The sequence below is a fragment of the Pungitius pungitius genome, chromosome 19, assembly GCF_949316345.1.
Source record: "Pungitius pungitius chromosome 19, fPunPun2.1, whole genome shotgun sequence".
NCBI classification, from domain to species: Eukaryota; Metazoa; Chordata; class Actinopteri; order Perciformes; family Gasterosteidae; genus Pungitius; species Pungitius pungitius.
The window spans coordinates 4,040,132-4,059,733 of record NC_084918.1 but is presented as its reverse complement, the minus strand read 5'-3'; the positions used below and the strand labels follow the sequence as shown (position 1 = coordinate 4,059,733).

The following is a 19,602-nucleotide window of genomic DNA, read 5'->3' as shown; positions in this document are numbered from 1 at the left end:
TGCAAGCGCGGCAGAAATGGGATGATGGGCCCTGCAGGCCTCGGAGCAGCTGCTTTCCGCTGATAGCGAAGCCGCCAATGTGACGTGTTGGAACGACATTAACACTCACTGGGAGGGGAGGGAGGAAATGACTTCACGCGTATGGATCCCATCAAAACGCATACTGGCAGATATTCTTACAGTTTTCTGAGCAAATCCCTGCAGAGCTTACAATATTCCATCAGACGTGAAACCAACCCAATAGAGATGCTCTCCTCCTTTTTATTTTTCATCCTCACCACATGTTGGACAGCTGATGGTAAATCACAGACAGGTAAATGAGGGAACTTGAATCCAACTGTGATTTTCATTTTTAAACCACTGCGACTGTAACACAATGCCCCACATCAGGGATTGACTTCACCGTGTCCAGGCACGTGTCGCTTTGAAAACTCGCTGCACACGGACTCCACCCAGACATGCCAACCCTCCCGATTTTTCCGGGAGACTCCCGAATTTCAAAGCCACTCCCGAATTTCTCCCGATTTCCACCCGGACAACAATGTTGCTGCACCATCCGTCGCTGGGCGCGCCCGATTCAGACCGAACAATAATAAAGGTTACGCCTTGAAGTCAGGCGCGGCGATCAGAACGGAAAAAGATGAGACTAACGTGAGTGAAGGGGGAGGGGGGAGGGAGGGAGGGAGGGAGGGAGCATCTTGCATCTGCCACTCGTCTCTTAGCAAAGAGGTGTCATGGCTACAGGTGCCAGCCGGGCGATGACACGCCCCCCCCCCCCCTTTCCTGCAAAGTGAATTTCACAGGTGCTGCTCATAGCTACGCTCCTTCAAGGGCTGCGAAGCACCTTCAAATACAACCATAAGTAGAGTAGTGTTGTTGTTATTGTACAAATTAGAGTCTGACCTCCTGAGGAGAAACCCTTAAGGAATTAAATTTGTGAAATAAATGAATTACATTTTTCTTTGCGTTTGTGTGTGTGATATATATGACGACCCCCCCACCCCCGGTCCTTTGGAATATCTCCCTAATTCTGAGGTCTCAAGGTTGGAAAGTATGACTCCACCGGTGTCCCTGACGTCACCGTTTCCAGGCCGAGGCGAAGCCATCCTCTCAATTGCCCCCCCCCCCCCCCCCCCCCCTCTCGCAGATATACATCACACTTTCCAGTGAGCGGATGGATTATGCGATGGCAATGAAAAAGTCCAGCGTTCCTCGGGGCCTCGGTGGCCGATTATCTGCTCGGTTTTCAGGGCATTTCCACGCCGTCCTTGAGTGAAAAGTGAAAGAACGCACGGCGGCTGCCAAGGAAACCGCGCCGGACCCGGCCCCCTGAAAAAACTGGGAATTCCAGGTCACACTTTAGCCTCGGGAGATTAGCTCAGCACACGGCTCAGGATTTTGTAATCGCCCGGTTATCTGACCATGACTCATTCTTCATGAGGTAGTTTCAGCACCCCCAGCAGGTCAAAGGTTCACCCGCTTCACACGAAATATCACGTCAAATAAAGGACATTATTAACATTAAACATAAGGTGGGGCACATATGTGTGTATATATATATATAGTCCCAAAAAAAACATGATTCTAGTTATTTTTTTATCCCAAATATACGCGTTCAGCGCACGCGTTTTGTTGTTTTCACGCAAACTCCTTTTCCACGCGAGGCTCAGACCGCTGCGGTGTGCAGCATCAACAGCTGGTCCCGCTCTAATCCACTCGGTTAAATGAAAGCTCACTCAGCTGAGCAGTAAATGCTGATTGAACGTAACGCACCAGACGCCTACTAGTCGCGGCAACAACAAAAAAACAAGGGGCAGTTCTCGTCTTATGGGAGTCTTCACAAAGATCTGCATTGACGTGTCAGCGGTTTTATTCTTATGTCGGCCCACTGAGCTCAGAGCAGTTTGTCCAATGAGCTTCTGTCTTGGATTTGGGGATCTTTTCTGAAAATAGAATGAAAACAAGTTCCACCTCATGCAAACTTCATTTCTGAGTCTAGAGTGGCGTTGATGCGGTTTCTCTCTGCATGGAAAATATACAGTATATATCTATGTATATAAGTGTGCGTGTTAGAGTGTAACATGGCCATCTAGTGGTTAACTCAATTAGGGAAGGAACGTCTGTAACTGCATTAATGGGAAATTGTGTGGATGAGACTGAAAAATATTTAGATGCTCAGAATTTAAAGGCTTCAAACTCAGAAAAACAACCCTCTTCTTTTACAGAAACCGACCACAGCCGGATGACGAGATGAATGATCCAAACGGAGACACTATTTCTCGTCCCGTCTCAAGTCGTACCCGCTGGAGGAAGCACGGCCACATTTCCCTGCGGCTGCGTGCGTCTCAGTGCGACAAAGAGCCACGATGTCAGGCTTATAAACACGAGGCACGCGTGAAATAAACCAGCGGAGCGCAGCTCCTGACCGAGCGTGTTCCAGCGTGAACCCACTCTGTATTCCATAACACCACGAGCCCCGCTGGGTCCCCGGAATAAATATGAAATGAAAGGATTTATGGTGTCTGGCAGCAGGGACAGCACTCTGCAGGGAAAAAAAAAAATGAAAAAGAGAGCGGCGCGGCTGAAAGACCTCAGCTAAATGCTGCAGCATTCGGGACCGGTTCTGAGAGCCCTCATCAACACATAGGGGGGGGGGGGGTATGAAGGGAGGGAAGGGGGGGCGGGGGGGGGGGGGGGGGGGGGGAGGCTGGCAGGCGTCACGAATTCCATTCAAGCAACACGGACGTTTTCAGGTGAAGTTTTGCATGGAGTGAAACAAATCAAAATCAATTATTCACACAATCAGGCACATTTGAATCACACGGGTCTCCACATGGCGCCGTTAGTCGCCGTCATCGGCTTCGCTCTAGCTCTCTCTGACCCTAACCCCCGCATCCCCTTGAACATCGTGGTGAAAATGGGCATCGGAGCCTCTGACTCACATATGGAAGCTGAGCTCTCCGGCGATGGCCCAGCCCACAGCACGGCATGAAGGGGACCAGGGCGGGGAGGAGCGGCTCACGGACTCCCTGTCGGGCAGCGGCATCCGCTCAGCCTCGCCCCGCGCCGGCTCGCTCGGCCCCCGCCGGGGGGTCCGAGGGGGGTCCGAAGGGAGGGGGAGGGTGATGGGTGGACCCGAAAGGCGGAGGAGCTCCTCTACGGAGGAGTGAGAGGAGGACTGACGTGTCCACACCAGCCCCCTACTTCTGTCCGTCCGTCCCCACCACCCCCACCCCAAACGTGGACCCCCCCCCCCTCCCCGACTCAGAAACTCTCAGGATTCATAAAATGGGAATCCAAAGCCGCCCTCCTTCTCCTCTTCTTCTTCATCATCATCATCATCTTCGACCCATCTCCAGACCGCTGTGCACGAGGTGCGGGTCGGAAGCCGATTCAAACCCCCCCCCCCCACCACGTCCCTCCCCCCCCCAGCGGATCCTCTGCAGTGCCGCTGTGCTGTGGCAGAGAGGTACAGCTGCAGGGCTGGCACGCTGGCTCAACTGCTGGTGGGTTTAGACGCGCTCATCATCACACAAACACGCGCACGGCGCGCGCGCTCACGGGCTCCTTCTCGGCGCGTGAGGGAGGGAGGCGGAGCTCTGAGTGCCCTCCACTGACTGAGGCCCTGATGGAAGACGCCGCCTCCAAACTCTCTGCCTCCTCGCATCCGAGGTCCAGGCTGCTTTAAGAGCCTGACACACACACACACACACACACACACGTTTTCCCTCTGAGATGTTATTGCCTCGTCTCTCTCCCTCTCTAGAGGCCGAGGCTTCACGTGACAGAGAGTGCGTCTCTTTGATTAGCCCGTAAGTTATGCCAAGACCCCCCCCCCCCCCCCCCCCCTCCCTCTCTCCCCTCCTCCTTTCCCCCGGACACACCTCCCCCCCCCCCCCCCCGCCAAATTCTGATTGGCTGAATTTCAACGATTTTAAACATCGACATGCTGAACGTGTTGAGGACGTGTGAGTGTTGGGAATAATAACAAATAACAGCGTGACACGATTGTGATGCACCACGGTGAACACAACAAGGTTATACACGTCACAACGTATCAACGGGTGGCAAAAAGTATGTCTCGATACCGGCATCCTTTGTGCATCCTGCCCGGCTCACTAGCGCCCCGATCGGTAACGCAGGGACCTCCGGTCTGACGGGGGGGTCGTCTGCCTCCACCCTCCTTGAGGCCACTGCCCATAATTCACTGTCGGACGCGTGTCAGCGGTGATGGAGAGGGCCTCTTAACAAGAGGAGAGCGCTGCATTTAAGAAAAATATTCCGTACGTTCTACTCCGGAGTGCTCCATCACTCTGCAGGAGACGACCTCAACCTGATGAGATGAGTGAATTAAATGCATCAATCTACGCACCTTATGAATAGAGACACACTTGCGAGTCCGTAACTATTCTGATAGTCGACGATGCCCCCAAATTACCTAACTGGGACGGCCAAAACATGAACCAAAAAAAAACACAGAATAATCGATAACAATGTTCAGTTGCAGCCGTATTTATGAACCAAATAAAATCTCGTTTTGTGCATTTTTTTACGCTTTCAAATCACAAATATGATAATGATTAACAAATATTTCTCACAGTGCATCAGCAACACTGGCTTGGAAAAGCTTGTTAAGCTTCAGCCTCCATCTTTATAACCTAATAAATGTCCATTTTTAATGGTAATGTATTTAAATGGAAGACTTTGGAGACTCTTAACAACAGCAGGAAGGATTGAACTTCACTGCACTCGGGGGGTACAACCTCAATATTGTGCCAAATTAATTTAGCCTTTGCTATAAAGCAGCAGAAAAAACTTCCATGTATTGCTTACATTTTGCTTTTTACAAATTAACATTTTTTTAAAAACTTCATAGGGATTTTTAGTGTGAAAGCTTATAGCTGCTTCACCACGGGTTTAGTACACTAATAATGTAACGTATCTGAAAAGGAAATTATTCTTTTTTCCACTAGATGGCAGCCGGGTGCTTCTATGAAGTGTGATCGAGCAGCAGATTTAACCTCCATCACATCAGGGATCAGCGTCGGTGTGGGTTGATTATGACATAACGGATATGGCGAGTTACGCCAATCAAAGTTTGAACAACTGCGTACAAAGCTCCTCATTGTCGCCGTTTAATTCTTCTAATGTAATTCTTTACCTTGCTTTTCTCCGTTCCCTTTGCCTACTTCAAACGTACGCTTTTCTTTTTACGCATAAAATTGTTTTTGTAGAAAAGATGAGCTCTCTATTTTTTAATTCCCCACTGAGGACGGACCTCTGTCGAGCTTCTTTCGGGCCGTGTCTCACTCATTTGTGTCTCACTCCCCACCAAGCACTTTGAAAACGGTGTTTTGGAGAAGCGCTATTTAAAGAAACTTTATTATTATTCAGGGTCGTGGGGAGCTGGATGGTTTCCCAGGATGCATTAGGCACAAGGCAGACTCTCTAAACAAGTCCACAGACAAACTGTCACGCTCCTTTACAACTGTTAGACTATTTCCAGTGAGATCAGAAAATGAAGCACCGTGTTTGTGTTTCAAAAGAAAAAAGGGGGGGCGCACACGAAGAAAATGACTGCGTCGTTTTTAGAAAGCATGCTAACCCTGGTTCAACCACTCATATCCGTATGCTAAATATAGAGCTGAACCCAGCAGCGGGCTAGCTTAGCTTAGCATCTAGGAAGAGCTGACCTAAGGCACACTAAAAAGCGCAAATAATAGTTTAGTGGTTAATGGCGAATTGTCATATAATTCTATTTAATACAGATGTGTGTCTCCTGCTGTAAATTTACTGAAATGTAAGTATCCAACTCATCGAACTCAAAAAATCGAAGAAGCGTATTTCCCCATCTAAACGCAGATAGCGGTAACGCATCCACCTGATGTTTAGGTTCGCTGACAGCTCTGTGACAGCTCTGCCCTCCGGTTCAACGCTTTGGCCTGAGCTGCTCCCACGGCTGAGCAGCTCAGGCCCGGCCCCCCCCCGGACCTCCAGCCTTCCCGGGCCTCCTCCGCACACCCCCCCCCACCCCCCCGGGCATCAGGCCACGACCACAGGGAACGTCTCTCATCCTCTCTCTCTCTCTCTCTCTCTCTCTCAACCTACTCTCTGTCTGCCCTCGGCAGAACGAGTAATTCCGCCTTTTAGGAGCCAACTGGTAAACCGGCACTGAGATATGCGCACACGCACACACGCACACACACACACACACACACACACACACACACAGGTTGGCTTGCTCCTTTCCTTTGGTTTGACGATCTAAATAACACGTCGTCCTTCCGGTGATGGAAGATGATCCCGGTGCAGCAGTGTGAATGAGCGAGTGTGCGAGGGTGGGGGGGGGGGGGTCGCGGGGGGGGGGGGGGTGGTCAGATTTAAACCGCTGTTATGGTGACGCAAGTGAAAAAACAGTATTTACGTTGTTATCCAAACAGAGAAGAAGTTACGGGAAGGTCTGCTACTTCTGGGGCCCTCTGGCGGCAAACATCTGAACCAGGGTATTTGTGTGCTCGGCGTGACCCTGAAACACTCTGCTCCTCCACTCTCACCACATCCCCCTGCAGCCCCCCCCCCCCCCCCCCCCCCTTCACTCCCCTTAATGGCCTCTCATTTGCGCCGGATGTGGTGTCACGTTGCGCTCACTCTCGGCCTAATTGAGTCTGTCTGCCGCGACTCGGGCTGCAGAGGGGATCTCCTCGTTTCCTGGGACGGGGCTGTGGGAATGGGCATGCGCTCCCGCGGGCGGCGGCGGGGGGGGGGGATGGCGGTGAAAGAATAAATCAGACCCCCCGCTGAGCGGAGGACGCGCTGCTCGCTCAGGAAGTTCTCCGACCGCCCTGAGACGGAGCAGACGGCCGGCTCTGGCCTCCTCCAAAAAAGGCAGAAACATTTAAGCGGGGGGGCGGGGGGGGGGGGGGGCACAGGGGAGGGGTCTGGGGGGGCCGCGTCTTTAACACCGGGCCTCTCCCCCTCTCGCGAGGTCCGCTCAACAAATACCAGACGTGGACGAGTGCGTGCGCCTCGCGGCGTCTGCTATGTAACAGGCCGCCGCTGAGGAGGAGAGGGCCTCCACTTAACATGCCGTACCCGACGGTGTTTACAGATGGCTCTCGTCGCGATGCACATCTCATGGCTGATTGATGATGATGATGATGATGATGATGATGATGACGATGATGACGATCGGGCTCTCGTGCCAGTTTGCATTAAGAACGTGCGTCACATTCTCGAACGGAGCCGGGAAAACGTCATCGCCGTTCGTCATGTCTGTTCCCGCATGCCTCGCGGAACGGAAATGAGGAGAAGTGACGGGGAGAGAGAGAGAGAGAGAGGGGACGATGGGAAAGAAGGAGTGGCAAAGGCTCCCGGTGGGATTCTACCGGGGGGGGGGGGGAGCGGTGGGTAACCCGTGAGCTCGGGAGGCGGCGGCGTCCTTACCTGGCGAACGAGGCTGTTGGTGGTGGTGTCCGAGGAGGTGCTGCCATCGGAGCCTTTAAACCGGCTTTTTCTTCGAGCTCCTCTGCCATGAGACTACAGAGAGCCGAAAGGGAAGCAAATTGTTAAGGAAGAGGTCCGCCTTATTTATGGCTTAATGTATTGTTTTCATTCCCATGTGTGGGTTGAAACCCCCTAGAAAATGGCTACCTACTGTTTCTTACAGATCAGTTGGCAACCACAGTATTAGAATAACTGAATACGTTATTTATTTGGAAGAAATGCCATAATATTTGGTCTAGATCTGCATCTGGAGCTTGATAACTTATGGGTTATGGGCCACTTTGGTACAATTTATAAAAAAGAAAAGAAAAAAGATTGGCATTTTGGACTCCAAACAGTTCAGTAATCCATCAGTAACTAATAATTCTTCTGTTGATGTGAAAAACAAATGTTTCCCCGCTCACTGCACACAAATATCATCTTAAAATGGGCTTGAAGATAATGTGAGGCTGTCCTCTTACAGAGCCTCACTGATGGTTCCTTTAGTTAAGTACGCCTCTCTGTGTTTTATTTGAAGAGTAATATTATGACAGGTGTCATAGAGAAATGGTTATGATGTGGGTGGTCTCTAATATGCAACCTGATATGATGAGGGTCTGGAAAGCGATAGAACTCAGCTCAAGTGTTCACGTTGCTAGTGGCAACTGAAAAAATCATTTGAAATCTGCTTTTTATTCCAGCAATATTATAAATGAGATTTTCTGACGGTTTCTGAGGAGCCGATCCAGAAAAAAGCTGAGCTTCAAAGCAAAACTGTAGAAACAGGATGACAACACCTTACTGGAGTAAGTTCATGAAAAAACATTTTATAATGCACATGTAGGCTTAGTTACAAGTACATTTACTACACCTTACTGGAGTAAGTTCATGAAAAAACATTTTATAATGCACATGTAGGCTTAGTTACAAGTACATTTACTCAAGTATCATGCTTAACAACCTTTGATATTTATGTATATATTATGTATGGGGGAAATAATGCACTTTTTACTCCACTGTTTTTATCTGATGGCTAAAGTCACTGAGTTTTCATTTCAAATATCTGACCTGTTTTTTTACACATATTGGCGAAATTTAAAGCATAACTAAAAGGAGATACCTGTCTAAACATGTCTGACACCAACAGCAGTTAATACGATTTTTTTTTTAATTGCATTTATTTTTTCAAACTAGCTCTTGTGCTGCGGTGTCCTCTGACATTACGTCATGAAAAAAACGTTCATTTAAAGCCAGCAGCCCCCCCCCCCCCCCCCCCCCCCCCCCGGAGAGGAACGAGGAAGTGGTCAGGTGAGCTGAGGTCGACCTGCTTCTCTCTCTTTTAAACAACGCGAAACCCGCCGCGTGACGAACTGTCGCCTTTTCTCGATTCACTTTGACTCACTTGTAGCATGGGGGTCCCCGGCGGCTCCATCCGTCCTTCCGCCGCCCCTGCTCTGGTTTTCGGACTGTTATTGACGACCATTGTCACCCCGTTGGATGAAATGCTCAGCGGGGCTCTTCGGTTCGGACGGATGCGAAAAGTAAATAAAAGTCAACGGCATTTTGAAGTTAAAAAAGAAGGAGAGAGGGGGAAAAAAAATGAAAAGAAGAAGCCGTAAAAGTGAGTTTAAAAGGAGACGGAAACGAGGCGCCGCCGGAGACCAACTGAGCGCCGCCAAGCTTCAAAGTTTCAACCGGGAGGGTTTGAAGGAGGGGCTTGTGCGCGAGAGCAGCAGGGTCGAGATGATGCTGATGATGATGATGATGATGATGATGTGAATGCACCGAGCCTCTTCATCGGTGTCCTCCTACTGCACTGAGCCGCCTTCCCTCGGCACCGAAGCACGAAGAACGGACGAAAGATGCCTTTTTTTTCCCCACATAAGAGCCACACAAAACCAAAAAAAAATGGAGAAGCTAAGAACAAGTGGTAGTATCCAAGGAGGTTAAAAATAGAAATAAATACACATATGAAGTTCCAATAAACAACAACATGGACTGAAAACAGGAGTTTACAGCAACAGTAGTTGATTTGCTCCCTTCTTGTGCACAAAATACATATTGACAGTATATATATATATATATATAGTATACTGTATATACGGGTATTTTCACTGCATACGTCTCTTCTTTGACAATGACTCCATAACAACAGTAAAATAGGTCATTTATTAAAAAACATTGCCACTCAAATGGAGATTTTGAGGCTCAAAGCCAGTGTGTTGCCACGTCGTTATTATTAGACACTTAGATTTTCTGAAATTGAGGCAGTTTTACTGGAAACTGTTGACGTTTACAACAAGAAGGCAGATCATTGACAAAAGGAAGGCAGGATATTATAAATTTTAGAACACTGTTACATAGGCCCGACATTATCAAACGTCACCAATAGGGAAATATAGTAAGATGAATGCTGACCGCATTACATTTAGCTTCATTGGTTTTAAGGTAGTGTCACTTCTTTCAGTGCTTGTACTGGAACATCTGGCTTGAATATCTCCTTTGAAAAAGTCCTACTGAGTGAGGAACACGTTGATCTTCAACATCAACGTCATCGTCACCACCGTTGACCAACGGACTGTCTCAGCTGTAGATTTAAGTGGTACATTTACAACAGCCTGTATATAATAAGACAGCACTGGCCCCAGTGGAGCTGCCTCTACCTGTTCAGGTGAGTTCTACACAAAAGTGAAGGAAAATTTCTACATCTTGTGCGATGATGCACATCCTTGTATAAAGTATTTAAAATTTGATTATTGAAATAAATTTTAAAAAACACGATACTACTGCACAACTTCCTCAGACAACTGTAGCGCCCTCTAGTGGTTTTGTGTGCTCTGCATTTTTAAAGGGCCCCTGATTTTGCTCCGATTGCTGGCCCTTGTTATTTGTCAGCCTGTGGATACAGTTGAATGACGTCTTCTGTGGATCTGCAGGAAGACTTTTCGGAGTCTGAAAAATAATGTAGGAAAAACTGTTGTGTTGCATTGTAGGATCCATGTTTCGGCACCAGTGATATCTGCGTCTCTACGGGGCAATGGGGTTTATATATTAAAGAAAACATATCTCTCTTGCGAGTCTCCCCAGCTTACACCCCCCCCCCCCCTAAAGTCAAGATACTCACATTTAAAAGTCTACAACTAAAATCCCACTTTACACGTCGATACCAGGTGTTTTAGTGTGAGAACAAAAACAAGCACAAGATATGACTTGGGCCAGATCGAAACACGAGGGAACTGGAATTTGCTTTTGGTCTCTTCTCTTGGCACATGCCATGCGTTTCTGTGTGTTCTGTTGCCCCCGACGACCTGCTGAACTCCTCTCCTGACGGGCCCCTGACGAGCACGTGAGGGTGCTCTGCGTGCACGCCACGGCGGTCCAGATAAAGAGCTCTTCCTTCCTCCATTCCGGCAATTGAAAAGATGCACACATGCCAAAATAATCTAGCCTCTTTGGTGCAAAAAGAAAAGAAAATGTACACACACACGCATTTCCAAAATAACAGCAAAATCGCTAGAATAGGAGAAAATGCAGCAGACTTCCTGCTATTGTTTGAACAGCTTTCGGGAAGCCACAATAAGTGGTGTCAGCGTTTTCTGATGCGATCAGACAAATTGTCTGTCAACACAACTGACTTGGCACTTCGATTGTGAGCTCGGGAATGTAAATTGACATAATTCGCCACGCAGTTCGTGCAATGAAACTAATCCCCGACGTGAATAAGAAAAAAAAGGCTCGACAGCGGTTTGTTTAAATTGCACAAAAAACGTGTTTGATGCCGAGAGCACCGGAAATTTAATCACAGCCAGCTGATTTAAAAACAGAAAAACCTTCTCTTAAACCCACTCGTTCTTTTCAATATCACAAATCCAATTAGATGTGCAAATGGGTTGATTTGCCCGCTTTCTGTTTCTCTCGTTTCGTCACGCTCTCTCCTCTTCCTCCACCTCCATCCTGGCCCGGGCCGACTCTGGCCCGCTGAAGAGCGTGTGCGCTGTGTGGGCCGCGTCGCTCCGGAGTATCCGTCTTGAACAGCGAGCATTAGTCATCCAGGTTGGCGGATGAAGGGAACGAGTAGCTCAGGTGGGTGGAAAGGGGGCCCTGATATTGGATCACAGAGAGGCCTCAAAAACAAAGAACAATGCCTCTGAGATGAGAAGCTCAAAGAGAGCAGCGTTTCTCTAAACAGGAATTCAAAAATAAATGTATTTGTGAGTGCTTAGTCCATTCTTTGCATCTAATACAAGAGTTTCTCATTAAGCCAATCATGTTTTGCATAATAATAGTGGTTTGTGTGTTTTTCGAATCATTTCGGTCACAATGTCTTGGGAAGTTTCCTGAAAAGAACTAAATCCACTGGTTCCTACATTAATGACAATATGGATGTCATCAGCGTTAATGGCTACTTGGAAAGACATGTGTTTATACAGAGGGTTTGATTTATGATTAAAGAGGGACTGAAAATGTGTCTTGATGATCAAATACGTGCATTTACAACACTTTATATTTTGCTTGTGAGGAATTCTGGATTTTTTTGATTGTCTAATTGCACTGGAATCAGCCAAATAAGGTCATTTTTTGTGTATTAATTACAATTAACTGTCTAGATATAGGCACCTACCATACAAAAATAAATCATCGAGTATAAAAAAGAGAAAGGATTCACACAGCTAAAATACAATTACCATCCAGTGCAGAGACTACAACATCATGAACAACTCGCACGTTAAACCAACAACCCGCCGGGGAGAGATTTTACGCCACGACTCACGTAAGCGGCGTTTATAATTTGAGTTCATGTTCAAAGAGTGCGAGGAGCAGAAGACAGGCCCAACCCATCAACAGGCCGAGGTTCTGCAGGAGGAACATGAGGCACGGCCTGCCGGTCTTCACTCTGGTCATCTCAGGAAGCTGAAAGAAAGGCAGCGGAACTGAAATAACAAACGGTTCGGACAGTTTTATGACATATAATACAAATATTGAATGGAAAGAGGGTTGTTTAATTCAACATCTGGAGAAGTGTTTTTGTTGAGGACTGATACCAGCTGCACTGTTTGTGATGCTCAGTGGCAGCAAGTGGACATTTCAAGCCCTCGTCTGCAGCAGCTGGTGGTTATTGTCTTTGCAATACAGTACATGTGGGTCTCAACAGAAGGTCAAAGGTCAGGGGTATTACAAGCAAATTAACATTATAGGCTATATTTGGGTTGTTGGGATCAGAGGTATAAATTATATCAGGATCATTTAATTTAGTTTTGTTTTTTTTACCATTTCCACCAGTGACAAGTAAAGGAAAATCCCAGCAGTGACGGCGAAGATCCACCGCTGCACCTCCATGTCTGAGGAAACCAAGAGGCCGACGTAGAGCCCCAGGAAGGCCGTCAGCGCGCTCAGGAGGTTCATCAGCACGGCGGTCTTCAGCGAGAGGCCACAGCTCAACAACACCGCAAAGTCCCCTTCGAGGCGGACAGCAGAACATCAGGAAGAAGCTTGGAAAAGTTCGAGCTCGAGTGTTTTTTCCGAGAAAAAAAAAACAACAACACGAGGCGGTTAAAAAACCGCGGCGCCCTCACCCATCTCGTGCGGGATCTCGTGGCACAGGACGGCCACGGTGGTCGCCATGCCCGTCTCGGCCGAGGAGGAGAAGGCCGCCCCGAGGACCAGGCCGTCGGCGAAGTTGTGGAGGCTGTCCCCCACGGTCACCATCACAGCCAGCCGAGGGACCCCTCGCCCTGGGGACACAGAAAGGGAGTCCAGTGTGGCTGGAGCTGGGCCCCTCGGGGGGGGGGGGGGCGGACCCGATCGCATTGTGGAGCGCATTCATCGGTGTTGTGCGGCTGGTGTTTGAGGGGCGTTACCCTGGTGTGACGGGCTCCTTCTGTCAACGTGTTCAGGTGACGCTACCGTGCTCTCAGAGTCATCCACTGGTCCCTGCAGGGAGAAGATAGCTATTTACCACCAATAGTCATTATTTGACTTAATGTAACAAAGATGGTTTTGAGATAGGTCTATTTCCACGTGAGTGACCCGTCTTTGTGTCCGAAATGTTCTAGTTTTCAACATTTGTATTCAAGGCGTTCGGAATGATTCAATGCTTCTCATTCTCCTGCATCCTACATGCCGTGTTCCTTCACTCCCTCCCACACCGCTCTTCGGTGCCTGTTACATAAAAGCAGCACAGGAAAATTGATTTAAGTGAATTCCCAGTCGGGGTTTTAAATTCGAACACGGATTCCATGGATTCTTTTGATCCTGTGTGTGTTTTTACGATAGATTGCGCCATTGTTTTACCCTGTTTGTTTGTGCAGACTAAAAATGGTGCTGTTCTCCTATATCGACAGTGTCCTTCAGCTAATCTCCACTGTTTATAACAAGTGAATTAGTGCTTCCTTCATGCTTGGCTGGAGGAGTAGTGTGGGAGTGAAGGAAAAATATTGACTTCAATAACTCCACAGTGTGCCGCCGAGTAAAAGAGATATTTAACATTTGTCTTAGCGTAGCTGCTGCCACAGCTGCTTAGTTGTCGCCAGTTTATCATTAAAATGAAGAACAGTTGTCTCCCCTTATGAATTTTCCAAATGCCACGTTGTAAGCAAGACACCAGAGCTCAAAATGTTTGAAATTTCACAAAGGAAAGTTAGAGAGGAGGCAGAGAATTTGAACTATCCTGCTCCAATTCCAAGTAACAGCCGTGTGGTATGACAGTAAACTTGAAAAAAAGAAGAAGAGACCAGATATCTGTCCAACTTGTGACACAGCACGACTTACAAGCACTTGGTTTGATCTTTTGGACGTTTTTTATATCTCGCTGTTCCAGTAACTTCCAGTAACAGCCTGGTCATGTTCCCCGTGTCTCCTCTAACAAGTACATAACAGGGCCGATGACGGGAATCAGGCTTTTCTGCCAAGAACAATGTTTCTGTATGAGACTCACCAGCTGTATGGTGGAGATGGACTTGCCCCTCTGTGACTGGCCGTTGCGGTTGACCTCCAAGGGAAGGTCACCATGACCCTGCAGACAGAAGAGAGTCACGAGGCCGGCTGCAAGCTCAACGACCAGCTTTGCGCAAACTCCTTCGTGGAAGGAAGTTCTACATCTGGGACAAACATAATCAGTGATTTGTTCAAGAGCTGCAAAAACAAAACGCTCACGTGGCCATGAGAAGAAAAGAAAAGGGAAATGACTCTCTCGATAAGGAAGAAGCTGTAGATGCCTGCGATCACGGCCACAATCCTCCACAGATGCTCTTTCTCCTCCGCAAAGTGTTCCTCATCGTGAGTGTCGTGGTGGAGGCCGAGGATCTCCAGAGGGGACAGGAGAGGGAGACAATTAGACATTTCCCCCCCTCCCCTACGGCGGACTCACGGGCGCAGCGGGCTCCGTGTTCTGTGTACCTGTGGTAGGAGGTGCAGGAGTGCATCTCCCGAGAGGGTTCCCACCGCCAAGCCCACAAACAGCTGCAGGATGAGCGCGTAGGTCTCCTGGCAAGAGTTGAAGAAGATCAGGCCAATGCCGAGCATGGAGCCCGCCGTGATGAGCAGGACGGCCGCCGTGCTGTAGCCGTACCCTGCGGGGAGCGGAGACACGTGTTTTTCCCTGTCCGGGTATCAAGATGATCATATCACAACATTAAATGAAAGGAAACATGCGTCTGAAGGACATTATCTTTTTATTGGGGAGGATCCTTTGCTTATCCATTATCCATTAAGTTTCATTAATGTATCATTTTTTGTCTTTTGTAATAGCAAACCATGGATTACGACTTGATTGAGTCACAAAAGACGTTATCATCTCCGCCAGGAGAGTCGCGCAATCCGTTTACATGTGTGCACGAGTGAGCGAGCGTGCACCTCTCCCATTGCGTCGCATCAAACTGCATAATACTTTAGGCGCCAAGTTATGACTGCGTGCTGAAGGACCTCTAGCTGCGGTGACTCCCACCTCATCACAACACATTCTGATGCCTGCTTTTTGTGCTGCCAGTGGCTGATTCCTCAATCACATGCTCTTAACCTGCCGGGGCAGCCATGTGTGGTTAAAATGTCTTACTCTCAAGAGCGGTGGGCGGAGGTCCTCTTCTATTCTCCTCTCCAGACTCGCAGGCATTGCCTAGCAACTGCTGAACGATGGCAGGGCACATTTGCCTGAAGTGCTCCTTGGAAATTGGCAGTTGAGGATTCAGCGCGAAAATTTCCGACATCTGATTGGCTGAATAACACACCTGATGAAATGGAAAGGAGGAGAGAAATTGGTGGATGAGTATCAGGGTTATTAAATCACGCCTCACAGTAACCGCATGCAGGTTACGACATAGATATCATGCCTCTTGTGATCCTCTGTGCAGAATATCAAAACATTTGCCTCAGCCTCACCTGTGCCCAGTCCCTGGTTATTCCACCAGTTTCATGGTTGCAGACCGCAGTCAGGGCCCCGCCCCCTTTCTGGGAACTCCGCCTCCTCCTGTGGTGAGAGTGTGACGCTGCTTCTCGTCCCACTCCCAGCTGATGAAGCAACTCCTCCAAGTCTGATCAAAGACATCACAGCATTGTGATACCGTGCAGAAGGCAAGAATCGAATCATGTCTTTGTAGGACAAAGGGAAACTTTATGCCATTATCAATGCTGTTATAATAACAATGGATCAATGGACTCATTGGCATTAACTCACGGTAATTGATCACCTGACCAAGTCCTTATAGCTTCTTAAGGCTCATTGAATTGTTTTTGCAGTGGTTCAGTTATTTTTGTGGGAATAATTCCTGTCTCTACACAACCTGCTCAACAATCAGACATAGTGGACCACTCGCTGGTGAACATAGGGGAGCATTTAGTAGCTAAAGATGGTTAGAGTACAAAAACAACAGCAGCAGGATTTCTTTTAAAAAGCAAATGTCAGCATGAAATGTGCAAAGCGAGCCAACTCTGCTCTTGAACTCACCTATTACCTGCCGGCCCCGTGTGCAATTTAGGGACTGGAAGATGTAGTCGGTAAAGAAAGCAGGAGACGGGAGGTTGCTCCGTCTGAAGCAGTGTCCCTGCAGGACGTGGGTGATGATGGCAGCAGCCAGTTTGGGCACAGAGGAAACACCAGCACCTGGACTTTCTTGTGGGTCAACGTCCTCAAGGAGGTGAGCGGCATCGACGCACTGTGGAATCAAATGTTAGCCCGTCACATGCAAAGGGTGCGCTCGGGGGGGACGGGCCAGGTTTTCTCCGATAAAAATTCCCTTACTTGCAAATCAGCTGAGGCGTCTTGATTGGAGGGCTCGTAGTGCTCGTTAATGAGCTGCAGAATACTTTCTGTTTCACTGGATGATAAGAAGAGGTCGTTCTCGGCCGGGTGCAGATTGGTGAGGGCCAAAAGGTAGAACTGATAGTTCTTAAATGAGGAGGAGGAGGAGGGTTTGGCAACGTTTGACATACAAAGGTCTTGCAAGTTAATTATGTAGTACAGCAGAACGGTGGAGATCCTGTGGTAGTCCTCCTCAGCGATGTAAGTTTTCCCATCATCCTCTAGGACAGAGAGAGCTACTTCTGGGGTCAGGCACTGTTGCAGAGACAGGAAGAAAAGATAATTTGATTCTAGTTTTAAGGATTGAAAGTTGCAGAAGGTCATGTGAGTGAGCTCAGAAGAAGAAGAATTTTCTTCTGCATGAAGCGCACTCCAGATAAATGCTGGCATTGTGCTGCTGTTTGTGCCCTGTGAGACCCACACGACTTAAAAATATAGAGGGCTAAGAGCAAAGCACCATTAGTTAGTTGTCAAGGAGGGCAGACCGTTCCACAAGAAATACAACAAAAAAAAAGTACATCGTCTCCTTCTTAATTATAAAATCTCACTTTCGAAGCTAAACAGGCTCACGGCCTCTGTCGTCCCGCCTGCTCAAACATGTGGAGTGCCTCCAGCTCCAGTTCGTTACGCCAAACTGAAGGATGTCAAAAGCCACTCAGCATGAATGCCCCACAGAGGTCAAGGACTTAAGCCTCCACATTCACTCACATTCCAGCCATAACAAGCCTGTTTCTGGAAACCAGTAGGCAGACGTGGGATGAACACACAATAGCCACTCAGCACACGGACGTGAAAAGTTGTTGCACGGCAACAAACAGGCAGACTCACCTCGCCGCAGACGTCCTGAGCGGCGCCGGTCCGCTGCGCACAGTGCACCTCCCGCAGGAACTTGGCGATCAGGACGCCGGTGTGGTTCTTTTGGAGCCGTGGCTTTTCGCCGGCACCCGGGGGAAGATCCAAAGCCCGGAGAGCGGCCTTCAGGTACCCCGGCTCCTCCCGCCCCCCCCTCACCTCCAGCTGACAAAGAAGCAGCAGGAGCAGCAGGAGGTGGAACGTGGGAGCACTGCCCCTGAAGTGCATGTTCCGACCAGGGCTGTCCGACTCCCTCGAGCTCCCCGGGGAGTTGCTCAGAGGCCCCTGAGGCGAAAAAACAAGGAGATGACGAGCACAAACAAGAAGCTTGAGGGAAACGGCGAGAGGCGCTGATGAAACCGTAGGCCCCGTCCGATCTGGCGGAGGACAGGAGGTGCTCGATTGGGCTCCTTTCAGCCGAACCAACCCGTCACAGTGCCAATCGGTCAGCCAAAGCCCGGGCCCCTCGGTCCACAACAAAGGGATTAGTGCGAGTGAGAGAGCTCAGGGGGCAGGGAGTAAGAGGGCATGGAGGCGGACGCGAGGGAGAAACAATTTGTATTGAGGAAAACTCGGGAGGAGGGTTATTAGTAAAAAGCTGTTATTAACATATAAAAGTAATAATATGGAGATCCACATCTGAACACAAAGTTCCCCTCTCCTTCCTCCCACCCACCTCCATGCAGACCCACACAGCTGATGAATATTTATTTTATTTAGGTCAGATTATAAATAAGGCTATTTATGTGCAGAGCATCATTATTATATTTAAAATACATTTTAGAAATAGTCAGTTTTTGTGTTTTTTAACGAGGACTATTTACCCAGTAATATTTGTAAATTAAGATATCTAAATGTGTTTTTCCTGCATGTCAAGAAGCAGTTAGCCAATAACTGATAAAGTTAATCAGTGACATTATAATTTTAGCGTACTAAAAAACATTGAGGTTTGGGCACAGCCCTTTGGGATGTTTAGCTAGCTAGTTAGCTACGTGCTAACGCCGCATGACGTCGTCTGTGTTAAAAGTTTAACATGGCTGCCCGGCTGCGACGCACACAGGACCGCGGTGAGGACACACAACCAGGACGTGGATGAAAACCAGGCACATTTTATCCAAAACAGTTTGTGTGAAGTTTTGTGGGGCTTCTTTTCTCAACACACTGATCGGGTCTTACCCTAAAAAACTAGGTTCATAGGTGCATCTCAATATATACATGTTCTAATAGATGGTATATAATTATATTTATATTTATATGGGGATATTTATATTAGTTACAATATGGTAGTTATATCATATTCTGAATATTGTTTTATATATATATATAACTGTATATATAACTGTTGGAATACTTGTTAAATATATAAATGCAAAGTAATAATGCGTGTTTGATACCCTAGTTTTACTGAAACTGATTGACTGGATCTACGAAGAAAAAAAAGTCCACCAGACGCCACTGCATACACAAAACAGAAAGATGAACATTAACACAGAGTTTTTTTCTTTTATTATTCTCTATGATCTCTGAGTCATCTTAAGATCAAACATGCGGAGCAAAACATGCGGAGCTTTCTCGCAAAACAACCTCCCAACATCCTCCCACGCCACACGCCCTGCAGGTCACGCCGACCGAGCAGCGATGGGACTAAAGCTGCAGCTACACCTGAGGTAGACGAGAAAAACGCTCACCGGATGAACCGTTCTCCCCCCACCCCCGGCTCCTCTCCGCCGCTGTAATGGCTGCTTTGCTCCTCCGGCGGGATGAACAGGAGACCCGGAGCTGGAAGGATTCTCGGGCATCGGTGGTGCAAATAAAACCACTCTTTGGAGAAGTGGAGTTGAGTAATCTCCTGAGGATTAGCTGCAACTGCCTCAGAGGGCTGCAGTTACCATGGAGAACGCTGGCTCGTTTCAACATGAGGTGTAGGTGGGGGTGGGGGGGGGGGGTTGAATGGCTGATGCGTACAGGATCCATAT

General features: G+C 48.2%; 2 protein-coding genes across 5 annotated transcripts in view; both read right to left on the bottom strand.

The window, feature by feature from the left end:
• cacnb2a (calcium channel, voltage-dependent, beta 2a) overlaps positions 1-9,450 on the bottom strand; it is a 37,472-nt gene extending 28,022 nt beyond the window's left edge. Inside the window, exons 1-2 of one of the 3 annotated variants that reach the window (XM_037456567.2) lie at positions 8,885-9,450; positions 7,444-7,536 (exon numbers count right to left, since the gene is read on the bottom strand). In XM_037456567.2, coding sequence (XP_037312464.2) covers positions 7,444-7,536; positions 8,885-8,965 — 174 coding nt within the window. In that variant the 5' untranslated portion in view covers positions 8,966-9,450. Of the gene's footprint in view, positions 1-2,942; positions 3,187-7,443; positions 7,537-8,884 lie in introns of those variants that run through there. The other 2 variants (XM_037456570.2, XM_037456571.2) reach the window with 2 other exon arrangements.
• Positions 9,451-10,596: 1,146 nt separating this feature from the next.
• Positions 10,597-19,519, bottom strand: LOC119198840 (zinc transporter ZIP12-like). Of its 2 annotated transcripts, XM_037456389.2 has the most exons (14): positions 19,315-19,519; positions 17,603-17,911; positions 16,715-17,029; positions 16,421-16,628; positions 15,856-16,007; positions 15,533-15,704; positions 14,878-15,050; positions 14,635-14,784; positions 14,417-14,494; positions 13,341-13,413; positions 13,056-13,214; positions 12,751-12,938; positions 12,254-12,393; positions 10,597-11,583 (listed from the first exon to the last, which is right to left on the bottom strand). In XM_037456389.2, exons 1-13 carry the CDS (start codon positions 19,423-19,425, stop codon positions 12,265-12,267), a joined length of 2,217 nt encoding a protein of 738 aa, XP_037312286.2. In that variant the 5' UTR covers positions 19,426-19,519; the 3' UTR covers positions 10,597-11,583; positions 12,254-12,264. The 2 variants fall into 2 exon arrangements, with proteins under 2 accessions (XP_037312286.2, XP_037312285.2); XM_037456388.2 differs by having other exon boundaries at positions 10,597-12,393.
• Between the last annotated feature and the right edge of the window lie 83 nt (positions 19,520-19,602).